The sequence below is a fragment of the Zeus faber genome (genome assembly GCF_960531495.2).
Source record: "Zeus faber genome assembly, chromosome: 7".
NCBI classification, from domain to species: domain Eukaryota; kingdom Metazoa; phylum Chordata; class Actinopteri; order Zeiformes; family Zeidae; genus Zeus; species Zeus faber.
This window is the reverse complement of record NC_137203.1, coordinates 5,070,382-5,091,682: the sequence shown is the minus strand read 5'-3', so window position 1 is coordinate 5,091,682 and position 21,301 is coordinate 5,070,382. Positions and strand designations below refer to the sequence as shown.

Sequence of the window (21,301 nt, the reverse complement as noted above, 5' to 3'; positions counted from 1 at the left end):
GGAAAAGTTTTTGGAGGAGGGCCCCGCCCGCCCGAGGACCTTAGGCCGCGCACTGGCTCATATGGGGTCACCACATATGTTGTGGAGCTTGGAGTCAGACGCGGACGTGCTTTAAATGTTAAAATCGATACTGAAGCAAACAGGAGCTGATGGAGAAAAGCAGGATCAGAGTGATGTGACGCCGTCTTTTGGAAGCGGTGAGAAGCCGAACTGCTGCACTGAGCTGGTTGGAGGCGAGGGAGTGACTTTTGGTTGATGCCAGAAAGGAGGAGGAGTTACAGTAGTCTAGTGGCGTTATAATTGATTACTTTCTCCGGATCGCTGTGCGGTGGTTTGATTCTTGAAATGGTTCTCATTAAAAGGAAGCAGGACTCGACAGTTTCGAGCGCACTCGAGGACGTGGGTGGCTGCTCGGGTGGGGCATCCAGCCGGCCGCGGTTTGGCGGGCCTTGCCTCTGCGTGGGGCGTCGTTGGGCATGGGGGTCCCGCTGGCTGACGGGCTGGAGATCACTGCCGCCGAGTCAAGCGCTTCCTCTGCATCCCCAGGACGGCAAACGACCTTTCTCCGTGCCCTCCCTCCTGCAGGTGTGGCGGCTTCGACCGGCCTCTCTCAGGGCGTCGGGCGCTCAGGACATTTGCACGCCGGCGGCCTGGTCGTCGCCCTCCCCGAGTTTCCGTTTTTACCTGCGCAGTGTTTCCGCAGGGTCTCGTTCCCGGTCGGTGCTTGGCTGCTCGGCTCCTCTGAGGTGTTGCCTGTTTTTAGTGACAAACGCTTCCTCTTCGTACACAGCGCGTGTGGTGTTGGCTGCTTCCCATCGGCCCTCCGGCGGGGCATGGTGGAGTGCCAGGGTGGCGGCTCTGGCTGCTCCAGGCTTTGCCCCGGACCGTCGCACACTTGGCCCGTGGTGGGGTCCAGCGGGGGGTTTGGCATCGGGGGTCTCCGTCAAGAGGGGAGCCCCTGATGTAGAAAGAGAGTTACTGCAGTTACTGAATGTAACCACAGTTGTATGAAGGCGCCTTCAGTGCTCTTACCACCTGGACGCCTGACAGTGCTGCTGAATCGATTTCAGGAGAGGATCGGGGTGATATGTCCGTGCTGCTCCACCCTGATTGGCTGAAGCGAGCATATGAACACATTTCCAGCAGTCCGTTTACGCGGTTGGATGTAAACCATGAGGAGCGTGGCCCCGAGGGGGCTCCTAGAACTGTAGTTACATAACTGCGGTAACCGTGGTTTGGTCTTAACTGATTGTTTTTGGCGGTTAAGCTGTGAAACTCTGCTTGGTGGGTTTGCTTTGGGGAGAAACACTCGTAGGTAAGACATTTACGCACATGAGCGCCTTGATGTTAAAAACACACTTACAACTCACCGCTCCCACTGTATTTTGGTTAATTACTTTTGTTTGTTTGTAGATATATATTTTTTCCTCCCGTATGGGAATTGCAGTGTTGCAGCTGCTCATATCAGAACAACTGGGCCATAACAGTAAAGTCATAAAAAGAGAAAGATGTGATATCCAGAAACTAGGAACAAATTATGACAACCATGAAAACAAAACAAACAAGGCAGTGCACCTCTGTATCCACCATCCAACGTGAAAAAGCAGGAAGTGGTGCATGTACAGCATGCATTAATATACTGTAAGATAATATGACATGTTTTTAATCCCCAGGTGGAAATCCAGGTGTTACAGCAGCAACAGTTTAAGATGAAATAAAAATCGATTAAAAATCACACAAAAATAAATTCATAAAGCAGGGCATACTGTATCTAGTTTTATTTTTTCATTATTATTTAGTATGAAAAGTTTGTCTACACGGGGTGTAAGAGTGGATATGTGTATATGAACAATATATATAATATAATATAATATAATATAATATAATATAATATAATATAATATGATATAATAATGAATGTGTATCAGATTTTTTCTCGTTTTGTACATATTGTCAATGAAGACGTTATAAATAAGAATGAAATACAATACAAATCACAATCGTAAATACACTTGCATAATAGAAATACACAAAGGACAATAAGAAATACACGTATTGACCCATTCACATCTTTGTTGTATTTGTGGTGTAGTTGACATCGACAGTCCAAGCTGTGAACCCATCGATTGGTGCAGGATGATGATTTACTTGCTTTTGCGGCTCAGCATGAGTTGACTCTATAACCCTTCTATTAATAATCAGATTTATACTCTGCTGTCAGGCACCAACAGCATTAAAACACAACACATCCCGCTCCCCCTTGGAAAAAAGAGACGGTGTGTCTCAAAGGGTAATTTTACTTGGTAAATAAAGGTTAAATAAATATTCAGAGGTCGCGTTAGCCGGCAATTACCGTTGTTTTGGCCCGCTATTTCCGAATAAAAAATGGGAAACGTAAAGGCTGCCAGCATTTTGGCCAAGAAAAATAGTCAATGATCGTGCAGACTACAACTACAGTAAAAGTGTTAAAATATAAATTTCAGGGGGGATATTTAGGATTAAATCAACTTATCATTATGATCGCCACCAAGCAGCCTCCTGTAGCATCGCTGACTGTTCTGACCGAGGGAGCGACGCTTGTATTTGACACCAAAATGGAAATGGATAACCTACTATATTTCATATTGCAGTGTTACCTTTCTGATGTTGCACGGTGAGCTGTGTGTGTCCCTTGCATTTTCTTTTTCTATTCAATAAAGTGTTTTGAAGTTTATCCCTGCTTTCTAGGTAGGTTCCTCCAAACTGGAAGGCTCCAGGCACGCCCCTGTCAGCACTTCAGTGCAAAGTGATGGGGGACAAATCCACAATGTGAGTTCAGTGGAAAAGCCCACCACACACTTTCAGCCAAGGCAACAGCCCGCCGTGGCAGTCTGACATCGCAAATTTGAGAAGCTTTTTCAAAAGATGACGTTTGGTTTTGTTGCACCGTTTTCATCCTGGATTCGCCCCCCTCACCTGCACTGAGCTGGGTATGGAGCGTCCAGCTGAAACCTACCTACGTACTACATGAGGGGCGAGTATCAAAACTCCAATAAATGTCAATTAAAAAAAAAAAATTCACCCCAGGGGTTTAATACAATCATTCCTATTCCTTTAAGATGGAATCCCACGGAGCAGTTTGATTCCGTGGGAAAAGGGGATTCACAAAGGAGCCGCTGACATGGAAACATCCACACTTTGCGAGCGCGGTACCTGTACAGTGAGTGGCTTTTTCACATTTTAAGAGCTGCTCCTGGAAATATAGTACAAATTAAAGAGCACTCACGGGATGGCACGTAGAAAACACACTTACAGTACCGTAACTCCAAGATCGATGGTTCTGGTGGAACCAAAATCCGAGGCAATTTGTTTTCCAAGGCAGGCTCAGCGGCATGAAGGAGGACTGTGCAACCGATGAAGACGAGAGATTCCAACGTGAGTGCGCATCACGAGCCTCTCACCGGTTAGAGTCCACCAGGGATCCCCCAAACCAGGGTTTTGCAGGGAGTCGACAGCCAAATTATATATTTTCATATTACTCCTACATTTTTATTTATTTTTATTAGATTTTTACCAAAATATCCATATCCTAACAAATGTAAGTGTTTTTTTTTTTTTATTGAAACATTTGCAGTTTGTGTCTGCAAGGTATAGATTAAATGTTAAAACACAGTTGCTCAGGCGTTTTTTTCACCATCAGACCACGACCGAGTCGACTTCTTTTTTGGTTCTTTTTCCGTGACCATAGAGCGCCGCGTCTATTTATTTATTATTTTTCTTTGTCTGTGACAATAGACGGCCACGTCTACTTTTTATTACTGTAGGACGCCGTGTCTCTGATGTACCCCACCTGATGCTCTTGACCACCGTGTGTGACTGAGTCCAGTGGCTCTCCAGGGGCCCCAGCAAAATGATTAATAGTTAATCCTCGACGCCATTGCGTTTGCAAGACGTGAGCACCGTTAGAGAAATAACAATATAATAACGACAGTTTGGATCATCGTTTCCATACGATTACTATGGGGAAGAAAAACACCCATATTTGACACTTTATGCAGCTGGCGCTTTATCCAAAACATCCATTCAATGTGTTTGTGTCACGCATGTGCCCCATGCGTATGTTAAGCATGTGCTTCCATCGGCGGTGGCGGGGTCCGCCTTTCCCCCGCAAGGATGCCCTGACAGGGCGCGGGCCAGAGGTGAAAGACAGCTGCAGTGACACTGATGAGGCGGCGCAGCTAGTTGTGGTCAGTAAACCGTTGATATGCACAAACATTTACAAAAGAAAATGGAGCAAAGAAATATCCCCAGCCCCTCAAGAGAGCGAGACGGCAAGATAGAAATCCATGAGAGGAAGGCAAGGTCTGGAGAAACAGAACGACGTCTGAGAGCGAAGACGAGGGGGTAAAAAATATTGCATTTTTGAATTCAAGTCTGCGACTCTAAGTGAAATCCACCCAACAGAGTCGACGTCATGGATTTCTTGTGAATTGAACGTAGTGCACTGAACCTGCAAAGTAACAAAGAGGTACTAACCATACGTACAGAACCCTGGTGCTGAACAACAGTACTTGTGTCGAAATCCTCAATTACTTCCCATCTCTGCTAATTGATTGGTTGGCTTCAAGCAGCATGACTTCAATGCTCAGCCATACGAGTGTACGCTCACACACACACACACACACACACACACACACACACACACACACACACACACACTGTAATTGGGCTGCAAGGCGCTGAGTACACCCACCAGCATCCAAATGAGTGGGAATCAAAGTGTGGATTGAATCGTTTGCTTGTGTGCTTGTGTGCTTGTGTTTTTGGGTGTTTGTCTGTTTGTCTGTTTGTCTGTTTGTGTGCTTGGGTGTTTGTGTGCTTGGGTGTTTGTGTGCTTGGGTGTTTGTCTGTTTGTCTGTTTGTGTGCTTGGGTGCTTGGGTGTTTGGGTGCTTGGGTGCTTGTGTGCTTGTGTGCTTGTGTGCTTGTCTGTTTGGGTGCTTGGGTGCTTGGGTTTTTGTCTGTTTGCGTGCTTGGGTGTTTGTCTGTTTGGGTGTTTGTGTGTTTGGGTAGTTGGGTGTGTGTGTGTGTGTGTGTGTGTGTGTGTGTGTGTGTGTGTGTGTGTGTGTGTGTGTGTGTGTGTGTGTGTGTGTGTGTGTGTATGTGTGTGTGTGTGTGTGTGTGTGTGTGTGTGTGTGAGCAGAGTTGTCATAGGACATGCAAGCTGTCAGGCCGGTGAGGGTTCCGGGCCAGCACTGATGGGAAAGAGGCGCTGGCTGTGATCGCGGCCCAGACGAGCAGCTTCTAAACCCGCTAACAGTTCAGGGAATACACGGCCGCCTCCCCCCGAAAAAACTCCCATCCTGTCGACTCTCTTTGCGGCGACCGGGACATGAAAGGAATCCTAAAGCCCTTCTGCGCCGTGATCAATACCGTTTACGCCGCCCTCCCCATCCGCGGCGCTTCCTCAGCTCCCTGTTTGAAGATTAGCATTTTCCGCACAAAGGCGCGCGGCGGGAGAGCCGCCGCCATTCAATCAAGACTGTAAGTTAAACGGCCCCTGATTCAATCAGGTTCCTGGCTCCGCGCCACGTCCACGCCATGAACGTCAATGCCGCAACAAGATATTTTCAGAGAGGCGGCGAGAAAACACGACCCACCACGGAGCCCCGAAGGGGGCCTCATGAAAATTCATGCAACTGGAGATCAATAGATGTATGTATATCCAAAACATCACATCTACAAGTCATCACAGCTCGGCGGCCAGATGGCGGGGGTGTTTGTTGATACTGACGACAATGATGAAAATGATGATGATGATGATGATGTGTTAGTTGTGGCAAGAGAAGCCTTGGAACAAACAAATCTCCGAATCCAACGCAGAGAGCGCTTTGCATCCTGTTTCGACGCTGTGCTGATACGGAGAGAATACAAACCACAAACCCTCAGTCTCCTACAACAGTCGCCGCTAATCCGTCCTCCCCGTGCGACGCGCGGAACGCCAGGATATGATATCTCACGATGAACCGCAATATCCGTCATGCGTCCCTCGCCGAGCAGTTGGAGTCGACAGTTGTCTTGACTGCGTCGCCCGGCCACTGCTCCCAGTTCTCGGATCACTTCCCCGCCTGGGGCGTCTCGCGGCGAGTCGACCCAAGCGGGGAGCTGGCTTTATCGCCCGGGGGCTCAGGAGGTGGGGCGGGTCCGGTCTAGCAGCCCCGACGGTTGCCAGTTACATCCCCAGCTCCTTCTAGATTGCTGTAGTGCCCTTGAGCGAGACGCTTAACGCCTACCAGCTCCCGAACACTTTGGACCAAACTGTCTGCTAAATGATGATGTCATTTCATTGTTTGAATATCTGGTTTATTTTCATTTCCGGTTTTATATTTAATACATGCAGAGACGTCTTTACCCAAAGGAATGGCAGCAGCAGGGCCAGTGTGCTTGATGCGTGGTGTGAAATCCGTCAAATAATGGATTCCTGCGACTTTGACAGAAAGATTTGTAAATTGTGTTTTGATAGCGTTACAAAGGCCTTAAATAATATATCCTAAAGAAAATGAACGCCCCATCCACGCCCCATTCCCGAGGACAGCTTCAGGCATGCACTGTTCTTGGAGTTACACAAATCACACATGAAAGAGTGGAATGTTCCTTTGCTCAAAGTCATTGGAGCGACTTTTGGTTCACTTCAGAAACACAGATATTTCTCCCAAGGTCCGACGTGCGGTTTTGATGTTGAGAAAAAAAAATTGGAGCAATGTGTTCAACACGAGCAAATCCATTGATTTATTTTCTTCAACTCATGAAAGTAAGTGATGGGGCAGGTTAGGACATTTTTACTAATTCAACATTGTAATGTAAAAACCATATGAAGGTGTTTTTTAGTTGATAAGATGGAGCAGTTTGAAATGCAGAAATGAAAAACGGCCTCGCCGCAATTGCCGGGTTCAACTTTGTTTTTCATAAGTTGAAGTTAATTAACAGCCGAGCTACTCCAAGAAAAGTGCAACGCTCATGTTACTGTCACGCTTCCTTTTGTCAAACCCAACTTTTCTCAGAAACTTTCCTCCTAATCGAGCCCGAAATGACACTGAGTCGAGAGCAAACTCTACAGTGAACCTGTGGCGCCCGACGGCAACGCACCACTACGCATCCCTGGAATCCAACCTGATTGTCCCTTCTTTGAAAAGGTAGTCGTCCGTGACGGCGGGGGTCACACATTTAGTGACCCTAAGCAGCAATTCCAACGGTATTTGGTTTCCAGGAAGTCTCTTGATTACTCTCCTATCTGGTGAGCTGTGAAATGAGGCGATGGGGTGGAGAGAGAGATAGAGAGAGAGAGAGAGAGAGATAGAGAGAGAGAGAGAGAGTCAGTGAGTCAGTCAGTCCTTCCTTCTTTCCTTCCTTCCTTTCTTCCTTCCTTCCTTCCTTCCGGGGACAGGTAGCTGGTAGATGTGACTCACCAGATTAATGTTTACTATCTGAGAGGAGCGGAACTGGGTTTAGAGAGGGAGCGTTTGGAGGGTCCATGGAGTCTGGTGGGTGAGTTTGTCAGTATGGCTGATTGACTCTGCCAGAGATGGATTATCCATCAATGCCGTTTCCCCAGAATTCCCTGACAACCCGTGTGTGTGTCTGTGTGTGTGTGTGTGTGTGTGTGTGTGTGTGTGTGTGTGTGTGTGTGTGTGTGTGTGTGTGTGTGCGTGCGTGTGTGTGTGTGTGTGTGTGTGTCTCTTGGCGTCTCTCCTGTCCCTTGGTCCACCTGCAAAGAGACTTTGACAACACACGTTTAAAAGTAATTGTAATACGTACACCTCACTTTCCCACTCCACACCCCAGGGTTTCTAGTGATTCCCCCACATGCAAATAAAGGGAACTAAAGAAAATTCCCTGTGCTTACCTTGCTTAGGGTAGAACCATCCTCCTGGTGCCCAAATATACCTCCGGGGAAGGAGGAGTACCCACAAACGTCCGAGGGATGTGATCCTCAGTCGGTCACATCACCCAGCCGTGTCCTCAGTGTGTCTTCAGATGGAATAGGTGTCGACTCTATGACTTCAGAAGACCAGAGCGACAGATTATGTGGAGCCGTCACAAAAGTCTCCACCCTTCACACCTAAATGCTGAATACTGAATAAACTACATTCAATTTGAAACTCTCTTGGGAAATTACCAGAGATGATATGACTAGTTGGTCGTTGGAGTGGTGAATGCCTTTTCGAGTTACGCAAAAAACACACTTACATTTAAATAAGATGAAGAAAATGATGCAGACTTGAGACTTGATGCCGAGAGTTCTGCTCAAGCTGCTCCGTTCTACGGCGACAAACCTGCATTGGGAACTCGACCAAGGTCCCTAATTTTCCTACCAAAATTTGTTTAAGAACGCTTCAGTTTCCTCTCACATGCCAGTGTTGCCATGGTTTCCACTTCCCAGGTAAACGTAGTGAAACTGGATGAACAAAGGGTCTTCATACCATGGAAAGCACCACACAAGCTGCCCTTTCCTGACGGTTGATTGACAACTCAAAAGCCCAATGAGAATATTTTGGGACAGGGTTTATGAGCTCCCTCCCTTTAGACAAGGGCTTTCTCCTTTGTAGACGAGAAAGCTTAGGACCGGAGTCAAAGATCCCTGTGATGGTCGAGGGCAAAGTCCATGTTTTGAAGACCAAGCCCCTGGTCACACCAGCTGATGTGACAGCACAAATTTATCACCAAATTCAATTTATCCCAATGTATTTGTCGCAAACTGTACATTTGCCGCAAAGTTCTGCGGAGGGTTCAACCTTTGTGAACTTTGGCGAGCAAAATCACAGAGTCAACCAAAAGCAAGGTGGTCTGTTGGAGGAAAATGAAGCAAGCATTGTCTATGCTGAGTGTGTGTGGGGATGGGGGTTTTACCTGTTGCTCGGTAGACCAACGGACAAGCAACAGGTGTACAGCCACTCTGATCCTGGGCCTCAATTACCTAGACCCAAGACAGGTGTGGCTGCTCAGAACACACCATCCCCACACCACAGTTTCCTCATGTCAGTTTTGCTGTTTATACCTGCTGAGCTATCTAGCCTGGAAATCAACAACACATCTTTAGCACCGCTAACACCTACGTCGCAAAACGAGACACAAAGACATTTGGCCCTTCCAATTAGTTGGCCTCATGCGTATACATCGATCTATATAACGGCGTGGATTAGGATTTGTTTGAAATAAAGAAAAAGCTAATTTCCTCGTTTCCATCAATTCCATGACGATTACTCTGAAACAACGCTCTCCTTTCTCAGAAACTTGAGATTGAAAGGATGAATCATTAATAAGCTCCAATACCCAGTTCAACTATGGAGGCCAAACGGGCTCATCACTAATGGATTAGCGGAGAAGCCTCCATATTATTATTTTTTCTTTTTTGGCGGTTCCTTTAATCGCTGGGCGCTGTGGGAGCTCTGCCTGACGTGCCTGCTAATGTCCCCATCTAAAACAATGCCGTCCGCAACGTCGCAGTTAATGCACCGATACAAAATTTACAGCGCTCATAAATGGGAGCGCTATGTATTTTTTGTGGCGCGCTGCAGCTCATGTAAATTGCAAGAGGATGATCTGCATGCAGGCTGAGCGGCCCCAATTGATGCCGGGAAGACAAAAATAAAACAAGACTGGAGACGCTCCCCCAGGAGGGACCTTGGTAGGAAGAGCACAAATATGTTGAGCAAAGTTTTGATAAATGATGATGAGGTTGATGATGATGATGATGATGATGATGATGATTTATGATGTTGATGATGAGAAACCCAGACGAGTGCAAAGCAAGAATACTGGGAAGAGGTGTAAGGAAGCCATTACATCATTACCACCACATAGTTAAATCATCTGTACAGTATGTCAGATGATTTAATAATGTGCCCAATGATGATGCAGTTACAAAAGTAACACAATAATGTAATAAATGAATTGTTATCAGTAATGCAGTAATATAACGACTTACTAATACAATGTGGGTAATATCATTACAGTTACCATGTCAACTAACTGTTACTAGGGGTGCCCCGACTGATCGGATGAAAAGACTCAACGTTGTGGATATTGTTTTTTGTCCGATAACCATCGTCATCCGATCATTTTCAGTGTATATCAGTGATCTGAGTTTTTCTGATCATTCGGCCTCATTGGTTATATCTGCCGTGCCTTAATGACAAATACATCACGTGATCTGATCAGCTGCGCACACACGCCCCTCCCCTAAGCTACGCGGCAAAGCAGCGGCAGAACCGCTTTACGGCGATATTTGACGTCACGTGCTTGAGGTTATCTGCACGAGGGAGCGAGTGTGAACACACATGTTGGAGGCAGGTGGCGCTCGGGGAAAGGACTCATTGGATGGAGCATTGTTACAACATTTGGCCGTCTGCTACTGACATAAGGTGGGGGTTGAGGACCGAGCCCAACCCAGCAGAATGTTGTTTGCTGACTGCAAACACATGCATGTAGAAGACAGAGGCAGCGTCAGTACGACTTCATTTACCTTTGACGACCTCTGGAAAAAACGACATCCTAAGTAACTTATTACCTTACACAGGAAGTCATATTGTAAAGTAATTATTTATTTCAAATGCAAGCAACAAGTAATACGTAATAAATTACATTTTAAAAGTAACTTTCCCAACACTGTCATGCAGACCTCTAGTCTACATGACAGGTCTATCGTCATCTGGAAAAAAACAAGTTTAGCTGAGATTTAAAACAGCGCTGTAACATTTTTTAAATCATGAGAGCAACTCACGAGACACTACATTATGAGGACCAGTGGTGAGATTATGAGGACACTAAATGTCTCCCAGCATCCTATTGGTGCTGCTGGGTATTCAGGTGTGTTCTCCTCTTAATAATCCATATTAACCAAAATGTACAAATGTCCACAGTACAAATACACAGATACCAAATCGTGTGTCCTTCCTTCTTTCACCATTATTTAAGTTTGGCAGAGGCAGAGTCCTCCCCGAATTTGCGCTGCTCCCCCCGGGCGTACGTGACGAAATCCGTTCAAATTGACCGTGAGCGTGAACACGGATCTGGTCTGATCTCTCAAGTCCCGGGGCTTTGGCAGAAGACGACCCTGCGTCCCGCCGGATCCCCTTCCAATCAGTGTATCCCGCCTTTCTCATCCCAATCCATCTGTACTTTGGGATGAGGGGACCCCGCGACTCCTGGCGGGAGGATACGCGGAGGGAGAGGATTCACATTCCGGCCCGACGACGGCAGCGGCCTCCCCCGTTCTCCGGCGGCATGGAGTCTTATCCAGAGCCGGAGTCTAAGCTTATTGCTTTCAGGCGATTCCTCCGAGGTTCTCACCGGATGAAAGTCCTTCCGCCGGCCGACTGACGCAACGCCGCCTTCCCCCAAATCCTGAGGTTTTAGGGGAACAAGTCGCGGTGAGCCACTGAGCCGCAGAGCTGGATTGGTTGTCCAAAACAAAGCCGTTTGGAGATTGTTACCTCAACGTGACACATCTGTTATTATCTCTCATCCTGTTGAAGTTTTACATAGACAGACAGATAGACAGATAGACAGACAGATAGACAGATAGACAGATAGATAGATAGATAGATAGATAGATAGATAGATAGATAGATAGATAGATAGATAGATAGATAGATAGATAGATAGATAGATAGATAGATAGATAGATAGATAGATAGATGGATAGATAGATAGATAGATAGACGGACGGACGGACGGACAGTGGGGCAGGCAGACAGACAGACAGATAGATAGATAGATAGATAGATAGACAGATAGATAGATAGATAGACAGATAGATAGATAGATAGATAGACAGGTAGATAGAAATAGAAAAGAAGAAAGAAATGTCAATACACAACAAACCTTAAATGAAAGCACAAAATGAACCCAATAAACCTTATAATGTAACTAGACGATGGAAGAAATGTGAAAATGTATAATATTTATAACAATAAACAGTAAAGTAAAATAAAGCCATGGCAACACACAATACATAAATAAATATACACGATACTATATGTCCCAAAATGGCCCCGGGGACTTGGGCATGTTCGCATCGGACGCCTATGTGTCGATGTCAGACATGTTTTATGGCGGCTTCATGAGAAATAGCCCTGAAGATAAACAATGAACACGAAAGATTTGGTTGATGAACTGTAATGTAGAACTCGTTTTTATGATCCGTTGATCAACTGGTTGCCGGGTTTCCGGGTTGCCACGTTGCCTCTCTTGGTCGTCGACTCCGTCTCTCGTCTCCCTCTTTCGCACAAAAATAAGATGAATGCCACGGCGCGTTATTTCCTTTTGATTACCGCGCAGTGTTCACCGAGAGGCATTCTGAGGACAAACTGATTAATGTTTCCACAAAAGCAACAAAATATGTATCATAAATGTTTCCCCGCCCTGTGAGAATGACAGCGCCCGTTACTCAGCAGCCACGGGCCTCGCCGCTGCATTCCCACCGCGTCCGCAGCACAATGCAGCAGAGGCGCGTCAGATGTTATTAGGGAGTGGCCATATGTCAATGACATCCACACACTAGAGCGAGGAGAAGAAGAAATCAGACCCAGTCGACACAAAAAATACATTCTAATTTTATTAATAATAACATAATTTGTATTTTCACCGTCATCACGATATGAACACATCGCGTCAGATAAGATAAAAAGCATTTTTTGAAATAAATCACTTTTTATAATTATTCTCTTGTCCGTCCGAGAGAGTCACACCATCCCGTGATAAAGCAGTGGACTCGTTCTCCGTCGAACGGACGCACGGCTCTTCCGCTGAAAGGGTTCCAAAAGCAGGAACTGTAATTCGTGTTGATTTCCCCCAGGTATATTTTTTTTATTTCAAGAGACGTTTTTGTTTGGAGGAAAATGAATGGAGCGGCAGAAATTAAAATGAAATTCATTTCAGTTACAATATTCTATTTAAGTTAATATTCTGTTTAATTGTTTGGGTATTCATGTGAAATTTGTCAAATAAAAAGCGTGTTTGAAATAATTAATTTCATTTCGTAATTTGGTGTGCATAGGCTATTCAATGTCTGGGGTCTATTTTAGCAGTGTATCTATTAATGCAGAGAGACATAGGAACTGTGTAGCAAATACGCACACTTAAATATTTTTTTATTTATCGTAAGTCATATCGACATTGCAATACTGAGCAATGCCATCACACATCCCAGACTTTCCTCATAATGTGAAGGCCAAGCGCGGTGTGAGTCCATCAGGGTGTAATGGTGGCTTTGCGCAGAATTTGCACGGGTTCAAGATGACAGACAGCAGGAGCCGTTGCTGCGTTCATTGGAAACTCGGAAAATTGTCATTTGTGTTAGTAGTAATGCTCTCATAAGGGACAGACAATTACAACTACAGACAATAAATTTGGTTATATGGCATGTTGATTGAATAATTTGGTTATATGTCACCTTGAATTGTAGTTAGTTATAACTTTAATCATGTTATATTCTTGTCAAAGTATTTGTCACGATGTGGAGTGATTATGAAGTTATCACAAAGCTTTAATATATTACACAGTGAAAGTAACATATTTTTGTCCATATTTGTATTATAATTATTATTATTTAGGGACCAGTGGGCTGGACTGTAACACTGTTATTGGATTGTAATTGTTTGACAATATTCCTTGAAAATTTTCCGGCTAAAATATCCGAAACAGAAGAACGGCAGAAGTTACGAACACGGTTAACATCTCGTGGTTCAACTTTCATCCGAATCGATGCACATAGGGAGCAGGAATTAGTGAAAAACCGACCAAATTTGATCCCAAGTATCCAGTCGGTTGTGCTTCGCCGATACACCAACGTTCAAAAACAAATTAGGTGAGATTTACAAATAGACGCTTTATGACATTGTAATGGAAAAATACTGAACTAACCCCATACCTGCTTGTAACACTATTACAAGTCGTTAGGCCGAGAGGTTGAAACATGTTGAAATTGCTGAAACAATTGCAACTGCTTTTGTGATCTACGCATACGACTACACCCTCAGCAACTTCCTTTGTGACATCCTCACAGTAACAGTCCATGTTATGGAGTTGATGTAAAAACCCTCAAGCAAGTTGATTCGGGGGATGCGCTCTCTGCTATTCTGTGAAGATCTCCCCTCTGATCCGTCTTCTATGCAACAAACTTAGACTAAGTGCCAGTTGTTGTATTTTCTGTTGTTTTTCCACGACAACGCCATCAAACTATTTATCATAAATGTGCAGGTTCTGATTCAAAATGTGCATTGCACCGCGTCCAGTCTGGGGTGTAGACTCGTCGCTCTGTAGTGTTTAGATATTACAAACAACACGTTTACGCGTATATTTATGTACCTTCTTACCTGGTAGATGTCAGTAGATCTGTTTGATTGATATTTTATCTCTTTGGTCCCAATTACTTTGCCGAATTCATGAAAAAATACCAGAAAAAATAGCTCAGCTATTTAGAACTGTTATTTAGAACTGACCTTTCTCATATGACACTAATTATATCACATGAGCAATTAAAATCAGTAGTTGACATCTGGTTGAAATGGGAATGCTTCATACGTTATGCCATGGCAGTTTGATTTGTGGAATTACATGAAGTTAACTACATGATGTTTGTAAGCGCAGTCAATGTAGATGCGTTTCACAAAAAACAAAAAACTGCAATACGTACCTTAAATGAATAAACTGGACCGCGTGTATTGCTGCCTGCAGCTATGTTTATTATTATCATTATAATAATAATAATAAAAATAATATCAATAATAATTCTAATAATTCCAATAACTTATTATTATTATTATTATTATTATTATTATTATTATTAATTAGGAGACTTGACATGTTTTGTGAAAAAAGATGGCTTTCGGGAATTTAATAAACTTGTAAAAAAATTGCTTTAATATGTTAAACATACATCTTTTTTTACATTTCCTCAACCTTAAATTTGCATTTTTATTTCTCAATTTCAAATTGAGAAGAAGTAATAAATATAGCTTCTCCAAATTTTAAGAATTAATATTTTTTTCCCTTTTTCCAATGACTTTTAAATAAGGACTGGGTTGAAAAATAGCAAACATATCCTTGAAGTATTTATTAATACGAATGTTTATAACTACGTGTTGGGTATTTGTCGTTATTGTTCAATTAAGGTCTTGCTTTGTTTTTGCTTAATTTATTTAAAGGAATTCATAGTGAATTGGAAATGACTGAGTGTAGCAACAACCTTCTTGACGTTCTAGACTTTTTGAATCGAAACACATTACATTTTAGAAAATGAACAAAATGTAATCCCCTGGTTGTATTGAGAGGAAACGATGCTTTTTGGAAAGGCAATTTGGAATGTTTTTTACGTTGGATTGGATTGGATTTAGGTTTTATACACTCCCGGATAAAAAACAAAAAACAAAAAAAGAACAGATAGATGTGATCCCGTGAAGTCACTAAAACCCAGAGGCGTCTCGAAAATGGGATAAGAACAATCCATGGACTCACTCAACCCTGACCAATCCATCAGTTTCAACACAGACCTCTCCGCTCAGGATGTCAGGAGATCAATAAATCCGGCAAAATTGATCCCCCACCTGTTTGTGAAGTCACACCGCACGCCTGTGAGTGGGGATTTGGACCCCACCCCCCCCCCCCCCCCCCCCCCCAAAAAAAAAAGAAATAAAATAAAATAAATAAACATAACGGATCAAATTAAAAGAGTTTGATGGAGAAATAACAGTGTTGTCGTTTGTTTTTATTCATGTGAAATACCATTCCACAGACATGGAGGAAACACCGGGCGGAGTCAGGGTGGGGGTAGAGGGGGGAATACATGTCACATGGTCAAAAACATGGTTTTTGCAAGATCCAAAGACACGTATCAAAGTACAGTATGATGGAAATAGAACATTCAATAGACGATCAACATATTCATAGTTTGTGTTTGTTTGTTGTTGTTTGTTTGTCATTCGTAGAAAGAAAATAAAATAAATTTAGGTTTATTATACATTTCGCTCTGGTAATAAACAAAACTCTGATGGTGATGACTGTGTTATGTAAACAACGTACAATGCTTAATTGTCTTGAGGAATAAGGCAACAAATCAAATACATTAATTTAACCATATCTCCTGATGAAAATTTCCCATAATAATAATAACAATAATAATAATAATAATAATAATAATAATAATAATATACTAGAAAACAGATGATACAGTATAATTTGTCAGTCAGTAAATTCTCCCTAAATTCCCCCCGATTCTTGTTTAAAAAAAATAGATAATTCTATGGTAAAGCGACTCTGGACTGGAGATGGACCAACAATCGTGGCGGTGAGTTGTTGTTGTTTTTGTTATTGTTGTTTTTGCTGTTGTTGTTGTTGTTGTTGTTGTTGTTGTTGCTGTTGTTGTTGTGCGTTGTAGCACATTTTAAAGTGCAAAATGAAAAACAAAGATTTAATTTTTGATCATTGTGGGGTTTTTTTTGTTTTTTTTTTAAGCATATGAGCAACTTTACTGTTTAACTGTGTTTTTTTTCCCCCCCAAAGACCTGACACTTTTGAGAAATTGCTCAGGTGCGTCAGATAATCCCCTTATCCTCTCTGGCTGCAGGCGATAGGCTGAATTCACATTTTTTCTTGAAGGGAGGGGGTGGGCTCTCTGTTTGCCTGAGAGATGGCGTGATCCCAAAATAGAGTTTATGATAAAACATCTGAAATATTTAGCTCCCTTGATTACACAGTTTTTTGTTTTTTGTTGTTGTTGTTTTTGTTTTTCACTGGTGGTGTTTGTGGCGTTTTTGTCATTCAAGGGCATTTGTCGTCACATTCCCCCCCAACTTTTCCTTGGCTCTTTTGGACTAATTCAGCGTAGTAAACGAAACGCACACAACTGCCCCGTCGTTATTTTGACCAGCTGCTCACGTAGTTCATAGCTTAGTTGTCCTTGTCCCCCCCCCCGTTTTTAAAGCTTTGGTTGAAACTCAGCGATGTATGTACAGGTTTTCGTGTGGCGCAGTGCACCCAAACCGCATGCATGGCGACCTAAACTACGCCCACTCGGCTCCGAGTTCAAAAGGATGCTCCACGAAGACGAATGTTTTATTGCAAAGGTCCACGCTGCTTTGGGCACCCGCCTCCCTCTGGGCACACACGCGGGATGCGACGTGACGAGACCTCCCGCCCACACTGGGGTTTTTTTTTTGTTTTTTGTTTTTTGTTTTTGTTTTTTTTCGGCCAGTCAGAATCTCTGCATAATCCCGCTCCTTCGCTCGGACTTTGGCCGAAGACGACGCTTGGCGGCCTTCAACACCGGGGGGTTTTGGAGCGATTTGGAAAGTGCTGTAAGAAATTATGCATCATTGAACAACTCAGCAGTTACTATCTTCAGGAAAGCAATTCGATGCTTTTTTTTTTTTTTTTTAAGATGACTATTTTACATACATTTATTGCTCAATAGCAATGAATTAAGACATATAACGTTAATAGCTGTAAAGTACATTCCATCACGTTTCGTGGCCCCACGATCAAGTACTCAATGCATATTCTTCAATCAGATCATGGACCAGCAGGAGATGGTCGTCGGGCTCTCGTTGCTTGGACATTACCTTTCCCCTAAAGTACTTTTCACAAAATAGCACTAAATCAGCCCTTCTTGTCCATCCAGTTGAATGGTGTACCGTCAGACTTTAGTCGAGATTTTGCCGATACCTCCGCCGTCGCACGTAGTTTTTGTCACAGTTGTAGAGTAATCGAAACAGCTCTGTTACACAGTATCCATGAATATTAACATTGATAAGAACTATCACAAATGTGTCAAGACATTTAAATCCATGCATATCATGCATAGACGGTCTGCAGAGACCTTTTGATGGAGACAACCTAGAGCGAAACAGTGTGTACTCAATGCCCCGCGGGTCCCCGCTCAGCTACCGCTCTGCTCTGGAAAGAAAAACACGTTCACGTTGACGCCTTCACTCCTACCCCCCCCCCCCCAAAAAAAAACAAACCTCCCCAAACAAGCTCCCTCCGGCTTGTCCAGACTCCTCTTGACACCACTAAGGTCTGACTACCTTCCTACCGTCACCATCACCTACCCAGGGCACCAACTCTTACTTTTAGAAGTGGTTGCTTGGTTGCCAGCCATGCCTCAGCTGTTGGACTGTTGGTTGCCAAGGCTGATGTAACGGTTGTTGAATTAGGATATAGAGAAATATAATCCACAGTTTAATGTTCTCACTCGTTTCACCATTTTTGACAGAGTAATCAATGCACCGGGACAACTCACTTTCGGAAGGTATGCAGTGATTATTTTCAGAACGTAAGCGGTTGTCATTTGGGCAACCGGACCCGCGAAAAATGGTCGACAATGTCCCAAATGTGGTTTCCCGGGGCAACTGGGCAACTGTTATTGTTGGGCCCTGCTACCATGCAATTACTACTAGCAAGGTGACTTTGAAACGACCTTGCACCACAACCCTCGCTGCAGCACGCTCTCCCTAGATTTTCTACCACATTTCACAGGTCACTCGACAGAAACAGGACTAGCTTATGGCACAGTGTTACAAACGCACGACTGGACACTTACGACACATCTCTCCACAGTCTGGACCGCCGCGTGCACGCCACGCCGCCCAAACACGCCGCGCCGCCCAAACACGCCACGCCACCCAAACACACGCTGCCAGTGAGGAACCGGATGGACGACACGTCGGCGGGCCGTGATATGTTCTGTGTGGTCCCTTTCTCTTTTTGTCCCGTCCGACCGCGTAAGTCGTCCGTCCGGCGACGTCGCCGCCACCGATCCCGGCACGTTCAGCGTTGGCGGTGACAGAATTGATGTTCGTTGAGTTGATTTGTTTTTAAACCACAATGTGATGCGTCCGCAGTTGTTGTTGGTCTGTTTGTTTGTTTGAGTCTGTATCCCTCCACAGGTTTTCCGGCCTTTCGGATGGTGGTCAAGGCCATCGGCGGCGGTCCGTTTGGCTTTACTTCATGCCGCTCCGCAGCACCTGGTTGGCTGCGATGAGCATGACGCTGATGATGAATGCGATGGCGAAGGCGCATATGAGGCTTTTCCGCACGCACGTTTGCTTGACCTGCTGCGTCGGGCTCGAACCTGGGAGGACGCAGAGAGAGAGAGAGAGAGAGAAAGAGAGAGAGAGAGAGACAGGCAAAGAGGGGCGTGAGACAGGCACACGCGGGGTTAGCCCTATTAAACGCTCGGAATGCGTAGGACGGTTATTTCCCAGCTCATCGCCGATGCCGCAAACGCGCTCCGACACAATTATAATGGATGAATATCGGCCCATTTGTTTGTTTTCACACCTGTACGCGACATAATTGCATCTAGATTGGGATGTTGATTGGTGCTCCAAGTGAAACAACAAACAAACGGGCCGGGATCCCGTCTGGCATATCAAAGTGTGTTTTGGCGAAACCTCCCGGGGAAGATACAGCGCCGTCAAAGCGGCTTTACTTCTCACGAGACGGGGACTACATAACTCTTTCCGGCAGGAAACCAAGAAGGGGATCATGACGCAGATGTTCACGACTGAGGGCCAAGACTTTTTCTGGACATTTTTTGATGTCTGTTATGGGAGCCATCGCCACAGCAAGCCTCTACTGAACACCTCTCTCTGTAATAAGCAAAACAAGCTTCATTTGAATGAGGCGCAAATGCGGTTAGCTGGACTCTAGCTGGTTTTGAGCCTCGCAGGCATTGAAGCACATTTTTCACAGGGCGTGGTCCAGTGATCAGAGGATTCCCGGTTCGATACCCGGCTCCTCCTGGCAGCACGTCGAGGTGTCCTTGAGCCAGACAGCGGACCCCCTAACTGCGCCGGTCGAGCGGGTGCGCGCCTTGCACGGTTGCCGCCGCCATGGATGTGCGAGTGCGTGTGTGAACGGGTGAATGGGAGGCAAGGAAAGAAAAGCACCGTATAAATGGAGTCTGTTTACCATTTATTTACCATTTTCCATTCTAGGAGTGCAGTGCAAAATGGAAAGACACACAATGGTGATGAAAGATAATGACAGAGAGACAATAACGAGGGGACCCAGTCATCCACGATTCAAGATTCAAGATTCGAGAGGTTTATTCGTCACATACATATACATACTTTCAAACATATACATGCTTTCATACATATATGCAGTGAAATGTCAAGGCAACGCACCCGGTGATTACACACAATATGTCCTAGACTGAACACAGTAGCTACCTAAGAATTTCTACTTGACCAACGAACTGATTCCTAAAACGTAATGTAGTAAGTCGAATACTATAGAATAAAATAAAAATACATAGAATAAAATAAAATAAAATAGAATAGATAAAGGGAATAGGCTTATGTATATGGGATAGACTTATGTAAATGGGATAGACTTATGTATATGTGATAGGCTAATAATGTACGAGAACGTAGCTGTGCACTGAAATTAGCACATCAAGTATAAAGGACCTTTAAGGCTCAAGGGTCGGGAAACCTCTGATAACCAATCAGCTCTCTGAATGAGTGGGGGAGGATCAGACGGCTCTGCCTTTTTCTTCTGAGCCAGTCCTACAGGATGTTCGTGTTCAAACGTGTGTTGCGTAGAGGACGGGCGTGTTGCTTACTGTCTATATCCACCTGGCAGTCCTCTGGGTTCTTCATGTGGTTCTCCTCCGTCATGATGATGTTTTCGATGTCCTTCATGGAAAGGTGGTCACAGAAGGTGTCGTACAGGAGCCTCTTCAGCTCCTCCACGGTCAGCTTCTGCATGTCGCACTGGGGACCCCGCACGCAGGCACGCAGGCACGCACACACAGTGTACATTAGCATATAGACAAGTATGCATCCGTTGAATGGTCCTGTGTCTTTCCAATTCCCACAATTTTATTTCGTTCGCAACGTCTGAACATGGTGAATATGCTGAACAGGCCGTTTCGCTGGGTGTGAATGCGTGTTTGCCCCTCCCATCTACTGCCCAATTTCTTACCGATGAAGGTGTCGTCAAGCAGAGTCCCCGCTGCGGCTGAACTTTGAAGCCAATTGGAAGTGTTTCAAGTGTCGCACTTTGGGGGCCCACGTTTACCATAACAGACCTCGGGGCTTGTGGCACAAATTACATGTTTTTTTCGAGTTCCCCCTGAAACGCAGCATCACTTCCTGCTGTCTGCAGCGCTTCCTAACCGTCGACTGTGTGGGCAAGAGCACACGCCTTTTGGGAACGCACGCCTTTTGTGAACGCACGCCTTTTGTGAACGCACGCCTTTTGCGTAGCGCTGGGGACCTCCGTGAAACCAGCACACACCAATATGGCGGTTAGCTA

At 44.7% G+C, this 21,301-nt stretch overlaps 1 protein-coding gene across 1 annotated transcript in view; it reads right to left on the bottom strand.

Moving 5' to 3' along the window:
• Positions 1–18,975: 18,975 nt before the first annotated feature.
• cabp7a (calcium binding protein 7a) overlaps positions 18,976–21,301 on the bottom strand; it is a gene marked incomplete at both ends in the record, with an annotated part of 32,920 nt that continues 30,594 nt past the window's right edge. Inside the window, 2 exons of the mRNA XM_080004152.1 lie at positions 18,976–19,106; positions 20,607–20,757. Of these exons, the coding sequence (XP_079860278.1) occupies positions 18,976–19,106; positions 20,607–20,757 (282 nt within the window). The remainder of the gene's footprint in view (positions 19,107–20,606; positions 20,758–21,301) is intronic.